At 42.7% G+C, this 12,971-nt stretch overlaps 1 protein-coding gene across 2 annotated transcripts in view; it reads right to left on the bottom strand.

Annotated features, from left to right (window-relative positions):
• Window positions 1-12,971, bottom strand: part of LOC124236886 (E3 ubiquitin-protein ligase LNX-like) — a 91,220-nt gene that overhangs the window by 19,506 nt on the left and 58,743 nt on the right. For both annotated transcript variants that reach the window (XM_046655838.1, XM_046655837.1), the window contains exon 5: window positions 10,545-10,916. In XM_046655838.1, coding sequence (XP_046511794.1) covers window positions 10,545-10,916 — 372 coding nt within the window. The remainder of the gene's footprint in view (window positions 1-10,544; window positions 10,917-12,971) is intronic.

Genomic DNA, 12,971 nt, shown 5'->3' with positions numbered 1-12,971 from the left:
AAACCTATTATGGTTTATGGTATCATTTCACAATATATGTAAATCAAACCATCATGCTGTATACCTTAAACTTATACAGAGAGGTATGTTAATTATTTCTCAAAATGGGAAAAAATATCCCCCCAAAACAAACAAAAAAAACCTGATAGTGGCTGAGGCATGGCTAAATTTGAATAGAAACCAGGAAAAGACTAAGTGTGGGGCCAAGGAAGGTGGAGGAGAGAGGAGTAAGTGCTAGGGGTTCGTCTTCTCATCCCATCCACTGACCACTCACCCCCACAGCACAGATGGACATTGGCCTGCCTGCCTTCTTCCCTCACAGGCATGGCTATCAGACCGTGGAAAAGCAAGGCCATGAATAGACCACGATCTTCTCCACGAGCTCAGACAATGGAATTGAGATATTTGCTTCCTGCTTCTCTGCATCTTGCTTCTCAGAGCACGTAACTCACTCCCACTCTCAGGAACTAGGACCTTGTTTTAAAACCTTAAGCAATAAGAACCCCACCAATGAAATCAGATCCTCACAGTTATCCAACACTGACCAGCCCAAACCTTCATGACTTTGCATTCTTATATTAACAAACATCTCTTCTCAGAGGTCTCTTGAAACTTAGGAGTCATCAACTGAGTGGCTGTAAATTAGATAAACTTTTTAAAATAACTGCTAAAGTGCAATGTCTATTGTAAATATCACAGTGGATGGTGGGCCAGTCGAGTTGATTCATTTCACATAAATATAAGAAATCCTGACAAACAGGGACCCAAAAAGAAAGTTTAAGTCCTTCACTCACTTTCCTTCACATAATGCCCAGTCATCACTTCTGCTGGTCCCCCAGTCATCGCTGAAATGCCCTTCCTCTCTTCCTTTGCCTATCTTGAATTCCCTGGTGTTTCTCATCACATATAAAGCCTGTGTCAGAACAGGACCAAAAAAAAACAAGCCCAGGAAACAATTACAAAGCAAGCTGACATGAAGATCTATGGTATCAGCCAACTAAATTCAATTCTTGGAAGAGCATCTTGTAATAACTGAGTCTTTCTTTATACTGTAAGCCTTACTCATCCCAATGAGGTTATCTCTGGGAACTTTCTGAAGCAAAAATTACAGAATGATAACAAGTGGCAAACATTCAAGTCAAAACTTCAACTGCTGAGCCCAAATTCACTCCTTATCTTCAGGGAAACTCTGATGTTTTGAAGGATCTCAGGAGCGGGTTTGTCTCTAGGCCTGCACATTGCATCGTGTTCGTTTTGGAGGAGCAGCAGCTGCATGACCTAAGCACCTCATAAGAATTGAGAAAATTCAAGCCGTGCATGTTGAATCAACTGGCCAGGCAAAATCCAAAATGCCAAGGAGCAGCCTGCAAGAACTATTTAATTCACATTTTCAAGCACTGGGTTTTCTCACTGGATTTTCAAATACCGACTTTGGTATTAACTTGTTGGCAAGAATAACACTCCAATAAATAACCCCGGTATCAATTTACTTGGAAATAAATTCCCTGCAAGGCTGGATGCATGGGTCTTACCAGCCACCTTATAAATTGCTCTCAAGGAGATTTTATTTGATGTACTTTCTTTCCTAGAGTTTGAAGTTGAACGTGGAAAACGGGCTAATGTGTTTGTCCTGGCTCTAACTCTCAGGAGCAGCTGGATTCAGTGTCGAGAAACAGCCCTTAGCACCAGATAGTCTTTCTTTCCACTGCTGTAAATATGGGATGAATGTGGAGTGAGTGTGAGAAGGGGAGTGAGGGGGAGACACAGCAAGACCGAATGAAGGCGAGAATGGCAGAAACTTGTTTATTTCATACCCACAGAGTATGTGCCAGGAAAATGGATACAGCAGACCTGTTATGTAAATAGCTAATGCTCAAAGGAAGAGCATGCTACATGACAGAGGTAGGATAGCCTTTCTCTTGGATCTCCTGGGATGTTACAACTTGGGTGAAAGGGCTATTTCACAATTATGGCTATCTCGAGTAGTAGACAAGGCTAGAAGTAGATTCTTTTTACTTGACGTTTCTTCTCCTCTCTCCCTTAAACATCCTAAATTTTGATCCAGACAAATTCTGAACATAGTGGTTACAAGTTGATAGCTTGAGTGTTGTACCATATTCTCCTTTCTCTTCCAAGAACCCAATCATTAAACTCCCTCTTCTTTCTATGGGTTAAGGGGAAGGGATTCTCATGGCCTCTACATTCTCCCCTGGGGAACTTAGCTTGTTGGCAGCCATTCTGTCTCCATGGCTGAATGTATCTGCTCTGGGCCAGGCACTTCACAAGAGTCTTGGGGCACATGGCCTCTGCCCTCATGGAGCTTGTCCTACCTTAGGGACAGTCAGAAGCACACACAAGAAAGAGGTATGGGTAACACACATAAAAGTCTCCAGAGGTGGGACAAATTACTTCTAGCTGAAGACACAGGAAAAATCTAATATTCAGGGAAAACCACAGGGTTAAAATTAAGCAGCATTTCTCATGGAGAGGCTTGTTATTTTGTTTAATGACTATTTTTCTCTGCTCTTTTGAGATTTGACTTAAAATTGCCAATAATATTTATATGAGGGGACTAAGCAGATGCCACAGAAGAGAGCCCTAGTCTGCCAGCCTTATTTATACTTAGTCCACTTAAAAATAATAAAATCCCATCTCTTATAGTTGGGAGGAGGAGTCTAGAAGCACTACACTGTGACACCCCACAGGGCAAGCATCTTCTTCCATTATGTTCAGCCTAGAAATGGCTTTTCTCCCTACAAAATCCACTATGGCTGATAAGAACTGCTCACATTGTCAGGATGCAGCATAGACCAGAGACTTTAGAGCAGACAGATGGAAATCAAAGATGCCACTGTATAAGGAGCCAGGAGAGGCATTTTGCAGGGCTGTACATTAGAGCATAGATGGTCTTTCTACTGTCCTAGCACTACATGGGTCTATGCAGTGGCTAAGAGGGCCAGTGATGACTAGGGCAGAGCAAGAGTTGATAGAGTACCTGCACATCAAGGTGTGAACTACCCACCTGGCCAAAGTTTCCACCTATTCATTTGTAAACGAGGATTGGAGTTAAACCAAATGCACTGTAGCATTTGGTGCTTTTAAAATATATATATGCATATGCTTAAATAAAATGTTCAATAAAGTGTATGTGATTCACGTGGGTTCGGTCATTGTGTTTCTTGTATTTGCTTTATAAAATTTCAAGTTAAGAGTCCCACACTCATGCCCCCCCAATTCCCCACAGTATTGTTCTATACAAACACCTAAAACAGGATTCCAAACTGATTGTTGGGTAGCAACTGTATTGCTCAGAGCAGGTAGACCATATACACAGTACCCTTTATGACATAGAATAGGCCCACAAGAGGCCCCTGCTTGACTAGGTGGCCCTCTTGTTACAGAGACAAGTAAGAGCTGCAGTTGAATTTCTAATATAAAGCTGTTTACAGAGCTTGTCTCTACTAAGCGTTCCATCCACTAACATCAGAGGTTTTAATGACCATTTCTTTAAAAAAAATTCATCCTGCATCTGAGTTTAACTTTGGTTTCTTTTCCAAGGTTCTTGGAATAAGACAGTCTAGCTTTAACTGATTTTCAATAGATACCGGTGGGGATGGTTCTTTCTATGCTGTTTGGGGTTGCCCCATTTTAGCTTCCCTTCCTGCAACTGCTCAAGGATCATTCTCAGTTCATCCATCTTGTGCTTACAAAGCCCTGGGGAATTGTAGAGCACTGCTTCCATAAAGTTAGAAATTCACAGATATGGAAGAGATGTCAGATATCATCTGATCCAACATTTTCTCTGAAGCCTTTTTTCAATTCCCCTACAAAATCCTAACCATGTTGTCACCCAGCTCATGCTTCAATGCCTCCAATGACAGTGAACTCACTGTGTCCCAAGGCAGCACAAGCCAGTTTTAGAGAGCACTAATTAGAAAGTTTGTCCTTAGGTTGAGCTTAAATTTGCCATTCTCTTGCTCGTCCATTGGTCCTAGTCATGTACTCTGGGGCAACCCAAATCAATTTCCATGTGACAACCCTATTTGAAGATAACTCTAATTGCTCTTCTCCTTTCCAGGTCAAATATTCCTAGTTTCTTTACTATTTAATATGTTTTCAAGTTATCTCAAAAACTTGGTGAACTCTGACTCACTCTAATAAAGTTGAGTTGGGTATGTGTATAAGAATTGGACCTAGATGATGAGTTCTGGTCTGACCAGCAAAGAGGAGGGTCTTTTTGCTGATGGACCAGCTGCACCCAAGACCTCACTGATGGAGTTCCCATTTTGCCATTTCGTACGTGCATAGGAGACTGTCTCCGTGTTCTGCGGAGCCAAGAACTCCACAGATGTCTGTGTTCATCATTACTGATTAATTGAAAGATGGCAGGGAGCTGCCCAAGACCCTGCTATGGAACACATTACAGCAGCACAGCCTAGCTCTGACATCATGTATGACGCACAGACCCTACATGGCAACACAGACAACAGGAGGCATCGGAACAGGGTTTCCAATTGATATGCTAGAAAAACACCAAAGTCGTCAGTCATTCCTGTTGATGTGGAAACACAATGAGGTACAGAAACAGTCTTTGCCATAACCATCCTTCCAGTCTGCAAGAGAAGTTCTGAGAAACAAAAATACCTCTCATTGAGCAAAAAGTTGGGGACTCCAGAAGTACAACTCCAGAATGAGCTAATGCACTGATTTTGTACGTTGCCCTGTAAGTTGATATTTCCTATAAAAAGAGCTTAGTGAAAGCAGACATGGTGTGTGTCGATTTGTTCCCCACTGAAACTTTAGCACCTACCCTAGTGCCTGGCACATTTTAAAAAGAATTCATGAGTATCTTCCGCTGGATAGGCAGCTACTTTAGTGAGTTAAGAGCAACCAGAGTCTGGACAAGGAAGAAGGAAATTAAAGAGGCCTTGAGGAAACATGGTGAATAGGATCTTAAGATTTGACCAAGGTAGAAAAAGAGATTTGAGACAGCAATTTGATCCATTTTCCCCACTAAACTATAGCTCTGTGTTCATCCTGATGTTCCCAGAAGCACATCTTTTAAGTGCTAAGAAATTAACAATGATAGTCTGACTTGTACAGGGTCATTCAGATGTCAGTGACGAGGTCAAGATAAGAATTTAGTTCCCAGTTCTTGAATCCGTTGATTGCTGAGTCAGCAGAATGACCCAAGTGCATTGCTTCAAATACCGTTGTTTCTTTTATAGTAACTTGATGTTACTCTGATTAATTCTGTTCCACGGTAAGAACAAAAACAAAACAAAACATGCATGCGGGGGATGTGAGTTGGAGGAAGAGCAGTGAAATTTCAAGATCCTGAACATTTGCAGTGTGTAGCTGTGTAGGAGACTCACACATGAAATTCTGAGTTGAAAGCTCTCCAGTTTATCAAGTCAAGCTTTACCATGAATGCATGAAATTTGGAGGCCTATATAAAAGTCATTTGGACTTTATGAATTTAGCTCAGGAAGAATGTTTTAAAATCTATGTATCGTTTTGTTTAGTCTTAAGTGCATTAAATTTACCATAATACCATGTTAAAAAAAGTTGTTCAAATGGGCATTTTATTCTCTATTAGCTGTGATAATCTATAAAAAAACACATGGATGTATCATGTCTTATTTCATTAGGAATTCCTACTGCTCCCAGGGACAAAAGTTCTGCCTTTTTTCCAGCTATGCAGAACTCATGAGCTGGAATCATATATTTAGGACAAACGTAGGTAATGTGAGCAGTCCGTTATTTGCTTTCTGGCTCTATCTAAAGGTCTATCACATTCTTTTTAAAAGTTTGAAGAGCCTGGTTGTCAGTTGTTCTTTGATGAAATAACTTCCCATTTAAATATTAATGCATGTGAGAAAAAAATCACACGTCTGTTTTAATGAAAATCCATCTTATCACAACCTCTATAAATAGCTCTGAATTTATTCAACTTCTGCATGAAGTCTAGGAAGTTGCCTAGGAAAAAAAGGCACAAGAGGGATCCTCAAATTTGAAATCCATTGCCACTTTCTTTGTTTATTAACTGGTTATATTTGAACTCCTAAATAAATATGAATTCATTTATCCAGAATTGCAGATAGATGAGAGCGTCTCAAAATAGATGTAACTCCCAGCATAAATCATTCTCAGATTGAATATTGGGTAGATATATGCTGAACCTCCAAGAGACGCTGAGATGTCTTTTTTCCCCCTACAGTCTTAAATCTTTGGTCCATATTTCTTTGTTCCATTATTTCATGGGTGACACCAGACAGTTCCACACAGCTGTCTCTTTCATACAGTTATTCTACTCATGGTGCTCAAAAGACTTAAATTGACAATGGAGAAAAATAAAGTTGTATTAAGTTGCTAAATAAGTGAACTGCCCCGTATTTGAAGTTTCTGTCTCCTCAGGGTTTCTCCTCTTAGAGCAGCCCGACTCTTAATCTAACTCTGGGGCCTGGCAAGCAGGGCTGCTGCTGAGTAAGCTGAGGTTAGGGCTCCACATATGTAAAGTTGGTCAAATTTAAAACAGTTGTGGTTTCTCTGTAATAACTTTTCCCTGAAATAATGTAGAAAAAGGCAGAATGTGTGGTACTGTGGGAGAAAACATGACCAAAAGGACATGTTGTCTGGGAATTTCTTTGTAAGGCAAATATGATTCACGGAGTAGACGCACAAGGCCAATGCAGCCAAGGATTGGTTGGAAATTTGAGTCTCAACCTTTGAAGGGCATTTAGTTTAATCCCCCCAGCCTGGTGTGTGTTACAGTATCACATAAATAAAATCCACTTTTGAGATTGCTTAACCAAGTTTTCCCAGCATTCTATTTTTCCCATTTCTTTTCCAACTAGCTTTGCCCAAGGTTTTTTTTTCCCCTCCTTCCCCTGCTCATAAAGCACATTTGGTTTGTTTAGTAAGCAGAAGAATCTTTTAGGAAATCCCACTGTTAGGCAAGATTTTATTTCATAAATTAACTTTCTCAGGAAAAAAACTTTTTTCCTCTTCTGTTATTAATCTACAAAAGCAGAATGCCATATGCAATCAAAATTTTTCCAAATGACATGAGTAAGGGAGTTTCTCTTTTGCCTGATGCAAAGTAGAGCTGGCAGATTCTCTCTAGAATGTGAGTTACGCTGATTGACCTGCAGAGGGAGTTAACAAGTGTAACACAGAAAAACATTGATGATCACCTAAAAGTCTGGTTTTTAAAGAGGAAAAAAAATCATGTTTAGAGTGCAATTTCTTCATGAAGAAAAAACCAAGACTCGTACTTTTCCATGGGTTAATGTTTTAGTAAACATTGTCTATTTTCTGTTCTCACCCATTGGCACATACAGGCTAGAACCACCTAATTAATGCTGACTTGATTGTATTTGAGATCAGAGATAAGAATATATTCCAAGCTCTACAAGGCCAGGAACCGTGTCAGTCTTGGTCACCATTGTACCACACATCTCTTGGTACATAGAATGTGCTCAACCAATAATAACTGAACAAATTTGAGGGGATAAAAAGTAGAGACTCTATCTTGGGGACAAATAACATAAAGTAAATTTGCTGCTTGTTCGTTAGTAAGTGATTTGACAAAAAAATCCCTATGCGATGGAACTAATGTGTAAATTATATTTTATGTGTATTTACATTTTTATGTATATTTTATATGTATGTGTATTTTTATGTATATTTTATAATTTGACTCAATGTATTCATTCAAAAAATATTTATTGAGTGCCTGTTACTGCCAGGCATTTCTCTAAGTACTTGGGATACAATGCTCTACTGTACTAGACTAGACTAGATTGGCAGGTAATAGTAAAATAATGAGTTGGTAGAAAAAGAGGATATAGAGTTAGGGGTGAGATGGGCTATTGTAAGTGGGACTGTCAGTGAAGGCCTCTGAGGAGACGACATTTGAGGAGAGACCTGAATGAAGTGTGGGAGTGAGTTATGCAGATATTTGGAAGATCCTTCCAGTCAGAGGGGCAGCAAGAGGTATAGCAAGAACATTAGCCCTGAGGCGAAAAAATCCTTGAAATGTTTGAGGAGTAGCAAGAAGACGGTGTGACTGAGCCTGGTTAAGCAAGGGAGAGAATCCAAAAAATTCTCCCTTTTGCTTAAGAAATGAAGTTGGAGAGAGAATTAAAGGGCAGATTATGTCTGGCTCTGCAGGCCATTGATAGCATTTGGAATTTTTAATCTAAGTGTCTCGGGAAGCATCAGAGGCCTGAGAGCAAGAGCGTGACATGCTGGGATTAACTTTGTAAAGTGGTCATTCCAACTGCCATGTGGAGAGCAGAGGCAGAAGATTGAGTGTGGAAGCAAGGAGACCAGTTATGAGGTTCGTGCTGTGGCCCAGACCAAAGTTGATAGTGGCCTGGCTGACGGAAACCATGGAGGTGGTGAGACATGGATTGTGGGGAGAAAGGTGTTGAAGAGAATGAAGATTCTTTTTGGCCCAAGTAACTGAGTAAATGGTGGTGCCATTTCTAGAGACTGGAGAAGAGCAGGTTTGCTAAGAGGTAGAGTGGAGAGAAGTCAAGGGCTCAGTTTTGAATATTAAGTTTGAGATGCCTTTTAGACATTCACATGGAGAAACCAAGTGGGCAGTCGGATATAGAAGTGTGGTGTTCAGAGGAGAAGTTGGGGCTGGATATATGAATTTAGGAATAAATGGCATGAACGCCAGAAGAGAAGTGCCTCTTGTAACTCTGCTTTTGTTCTCCACCTGCATGACCTCATGCTCTATTGGAAAGATCCATCAGGCTGAGAATCACTTTGGAATTGGGACATCACCAAGAGCCACAGTTCAGAGGCTGAGGCACCATATGTGCTTCCTATCCTGGTGGATAGAGGGAGCAGGGTAAGTTCCTTTGCATCTTCTGCCTCAGGCTGTCCATGTCTAAAATGACAATATCATCATCTGCCATTTGGTCCTCCTCAAAGAAGAGGGATAAGACACACATGATAGTGAAAAGAGTTGTCAATACCTGGAAGAACTCCATGACTGCAACCCAAGGGTAGGAAGATTTCTTTGTACTAGATAATCAAGTCCTTGAGAGAAGGCTCTGTTTTCTGTCATCCTCCATGGAAACTGGCGCAAGATTCAGACAACTACTGACACTGACTCACTGTCTATTCTTGAAGTCACTTCAGTTGCTAAGTGGAAACTGATGTGACGTGCCGGATAATTACAAATGCTTCTTAAGACAAGGCCTCTAATCTTGCCCCTCTCCTGTCAACTCTCCATTGCCCTAGAAAGAGCTTTCTAGAAAATAATGTCACTTCTTTTCTTAAACTCTTCCAATGACACCCCATGGCCTAGGGGATAAAGTCTGAGCTTCTTAGCGTGGCTCATAAAACTCCACATGATCTGGCCCTTGCCTACCACTCTGGCCTTATCTGTTGCTGCCTTTTAAATGTACGCCATGCCCCAGGTATTAACTATTTCCCCAACCAGCTTTTAGGGAAATGTTCTTTTGTGCTGTATCTCCTTAGAGTGACCCTCTCTGACTTGTCCACTTAGAAAACTTATGCTGATCCCTCAAAGTCCCAGTTCAAGATCTTCCTCCTCTGTGAATAACTCCTAAGCCCAACCAAGCAAATCTGTCTCCTTCATCCGCACCAGCACAGTACTTAATGCCTTCATTACAGCATGTTTAGAAAAAGTCCATCTCCCCTACGAGATTGTGGGCTCCTTTGGGAGCCTAAGAGTCATCATCTCACTGTTCTCTGTACCTAACCAGGGCCAGGCAAGGAGCAGAAATTTAATAAATATTGACTAAATGAAGTGAATGAGTTAGAATACAGGAACCCAGAACAAAGCCTGTCCCTCTAAGAATAAAGCTGGCAGCCCAGTGAACATTCGAAAAACTTATGGTGACCCAGCCAAAGTCAACAAGATGCATGCTGGGGCTTGATGATATCACATGGGTCAGGAAAGTGAATTAGTCTGAAACAAAGTCAGGTTCTTGGGAACTCTATTTGCCTGAGTGATCAATAATTTACATGCCTCTCTTATTGGAGGGCTTCTTCTCAGGTTCATGCTTGAGTTCCCAGTGGCTTTCCAAGGGGCCTGGACACAGCCATGGAGATGGGACTTAGCCTTAGCCAATCCTACAGTGGTGTCCGGCCACAGGATCCCTAGAGGGCATATGGCACAGCTTCTTACGGGAGTTAATACAACTGGATGTCTTGGATGTGTCCAGAATGTATCTGAATGATCCCTGGGTCTGTGACTGTACTGGGTACAGGGATGACACAACCCTGCTGACCTTGAGTGATCTCAGTTGCAACACACGGCCCAATATGTTTACCTACAGTCACACTGGATAGCTGGCAACACCCAAAGAATGTCCATGACCCTGAGACACATCATTTGCTTGAGAAATGTTCTTACCTGGCTCTTCCATCTTGACTCCTTGAAAGGGAGGCAGTGTATGTCACATGTGGTAGTAGCAGGGTGGATGGGTCAGGGTGATGAGCATTCCTGCTCATGCTGGGAGTTTCTGACCAGGACCTTGGAATGACCTGTGACCCACCTGAATCAGATGAGCTGCACTTTCTGGGCTGCCGTATCGAAGGTCATGTCCATTGATGGCTAACACACGATCGTTCTCCTCCAGCTGACCATGTCGGTCCGCCATACCACCATCCAACACGTTGAAAATGAACACCCCAGGTTCATCCACCTTGCGCACTAGTTTTATTCCAAGCTGTTCCTCAGGGCTGCTCTTGTTGAGAATCACATGGAAACTGTCATCCCGAGGTCCATAGGTGTCCAGTGCCTGTCCATTGTTCCTGCTTCGGAACTTCTGCTCCCGCAGCACTGTCAGCCGCAGCACTTGGCAGGGCTGCCGCAGAAGGCGCAGGGCGTAGCTGTGAGGTACATTGCTGATGTCCATCCCGTTGACCTGGGGGAGGGGACCTCGACATTAACTCCACCTGCCACAACCCTTCCTAAAAGGCCCAGCCCACAGAATCACCAAGACCTTTCCTCAAAGGCCTCTCTGCTCTGCCACCTTATCCTCTGTCCAAGTATCCAAATATCCCCAATCTCCCGACATTGCTTCCATCCCTGCTTTCTCTGAGTGTCCCCTGTACCACTTTCTCAGGTCTCTCTCTCAGACACCATCGTTCTTCAACCTTGTTGTCACACAGGCTCCCAAATGTATTCACACAATCCTAACCCTAATTTCTGTAGCTTGCCAAACTTATTCTGCAGCTGGTGGAGGGGGGGGGGGGGGGGGGGGAAAAAAAGGAAAAAAAAGTAGGAAAAGGCAAAAGAAGAAAAGAAGTTTTCCATCGGGCTGGAACGATTACATTAAATTGCTGTTCAATTTCAACTGAGTTGATGTTTTCTTTCTAAAAGTCTCCAAATGAATTTTTCTCCCTGGGTCACCCATGCTGGGACTTCCAGGCCCCAGTACCATGCAGTGGGAGAGAGAGAGAGAAAGAGAGAGAGGGAGGAGGTATGTGTGTGTGGCAGTGTGTGCACGAATGTGCTTGTGTGTTGGCAAGTGTGCGAATATGTGAAAGTGTGTGTATGCGTGTGAATGAGGGAGAGAGCGTCAGGTCTCAAAGCGGTCATGTTCTCAACAAAAAAAAAATCTCTGCACGGTTTCAATAAACTGATGTGAATGGAAGTTTCCAGGCTCTTTTACTGAAAGGCTGGATTACTTTACGATGCTACTTAAATGTCCTCGAGCTAGGCCCTCTCCTTTGTGCCTCATGAATAATCTGCAGGGCTGATGCTGCGTGGGGCTTTCTTGTTTTAATCAGTCCAGCTCAGCAGGCTCAGCCCGGAGGCTATAGCCTCTAGTGGTCGTGCCTGCTCCGGAAGAAAACAATTTCACAGCAGCACTGCCCTCTGTGCTTAAGGAGAGAGGCCCCATGGAAGAGAAATAACTTTCTTGAATTTCTACGGCTTAGTCAGATTTCTTGTACTCACAGCCAATTGTCAGAGGCGCCTCGGAGTGAGATTTTAAAGGGGCTTCCGGCAGCACACGATCCCTGGTCCTCTGCTGCATCTCCGGGGAGGCACGGCGGTGCCCTCGTGCACAGACAAGGCTCACCACCTTGGTCCAAGCACAGCTGAGCTTAAAGATCTCGCTCTGCTCTGTCCCCTGCTCCTCTGTCTGGTTTCCCCCATCAGACCCAGGCCAAGAGAAGGTCAGGGTCGCCTGCTAAGCAGTCCTGGCAGCGCTTTTGCCTGCAAGTGCCAGTTGAAAGCCGTAAAAATCAAAATGTTTTATTATGCAACCCTCCCAGGCAGCATAGTTTCCACTAGAACGGGGAGGAAGTCATGCAGAGTCGCTGATTGCACCACTGACTGTCCCTTAAGGTTGACAGGCTCTGCCTTGTACTCCACCTGTGGGAGTTTCAGTGCTTCTACGATAACTCCTCTAAATTCTTTCTCCTCTTATTCCAAAGAATAAGGATTTCTTTGCCAAAGAAACAGCTCATGATGTATCAGGAGCTGGCCCCTCAGCAACCTAGAAGGGATGGGATGAAACTGTCATCTGAATATCAGACAGGAAATATATGACCAGGGAGGGATTTCTTGTCACTTTTGGCACATGTTTGACTTCTGTCTGATAAACAACTCTTCCTTTATCCTTTCTCTTTTGAAAAGTTCTCCTTAACGTCCTTCCCCTTAACCAAGCCTCAGAGGACAGTAATGCCCAAGGCATCCTGTTCTACCACCTGTCTCCCCCAGAATGTCTGCGGGTTGGCAAGAATAGCTTAGAGATGAGTTTTTTTTTCCTGAAGGGCCATTAAGCTACAGGAAATTCACTTTAGAGGGGTATGCGAATGTGAGTGAGTGAGAAATACAAAATCTTCCATTAATCTGCTCTAAAAACAACTTAAGAAGGTATATGCTCCAGTTTTATATTATTTTAGGTTCTTGTTAAAGAAGGAGGAAGGGGTAGAAAGAACGAGAGAGAGGAGGAGGAAGAGAAAGGAGA

The sequence above is a fragment of the Equus quagga genome, chromosome 3, assembly GCF_021613505.1.
Source record: "Equus quagga isolate Etosha38 chromosome 3, UCLA_HA_Equagga_1.0, whole genome shotgun sequence".
Classification (NCBI taxonomy): Eukaryota; Metazoa; Chordata; class Mammalia; order Perissodactyla; family Equidae; genus Equus; species Equus quagga.
The sequence above is the reverse complement of the archived record's forward strand: the minus strand, read 5'-3'. Positions and strand labels throughout refer to the sequence as shown.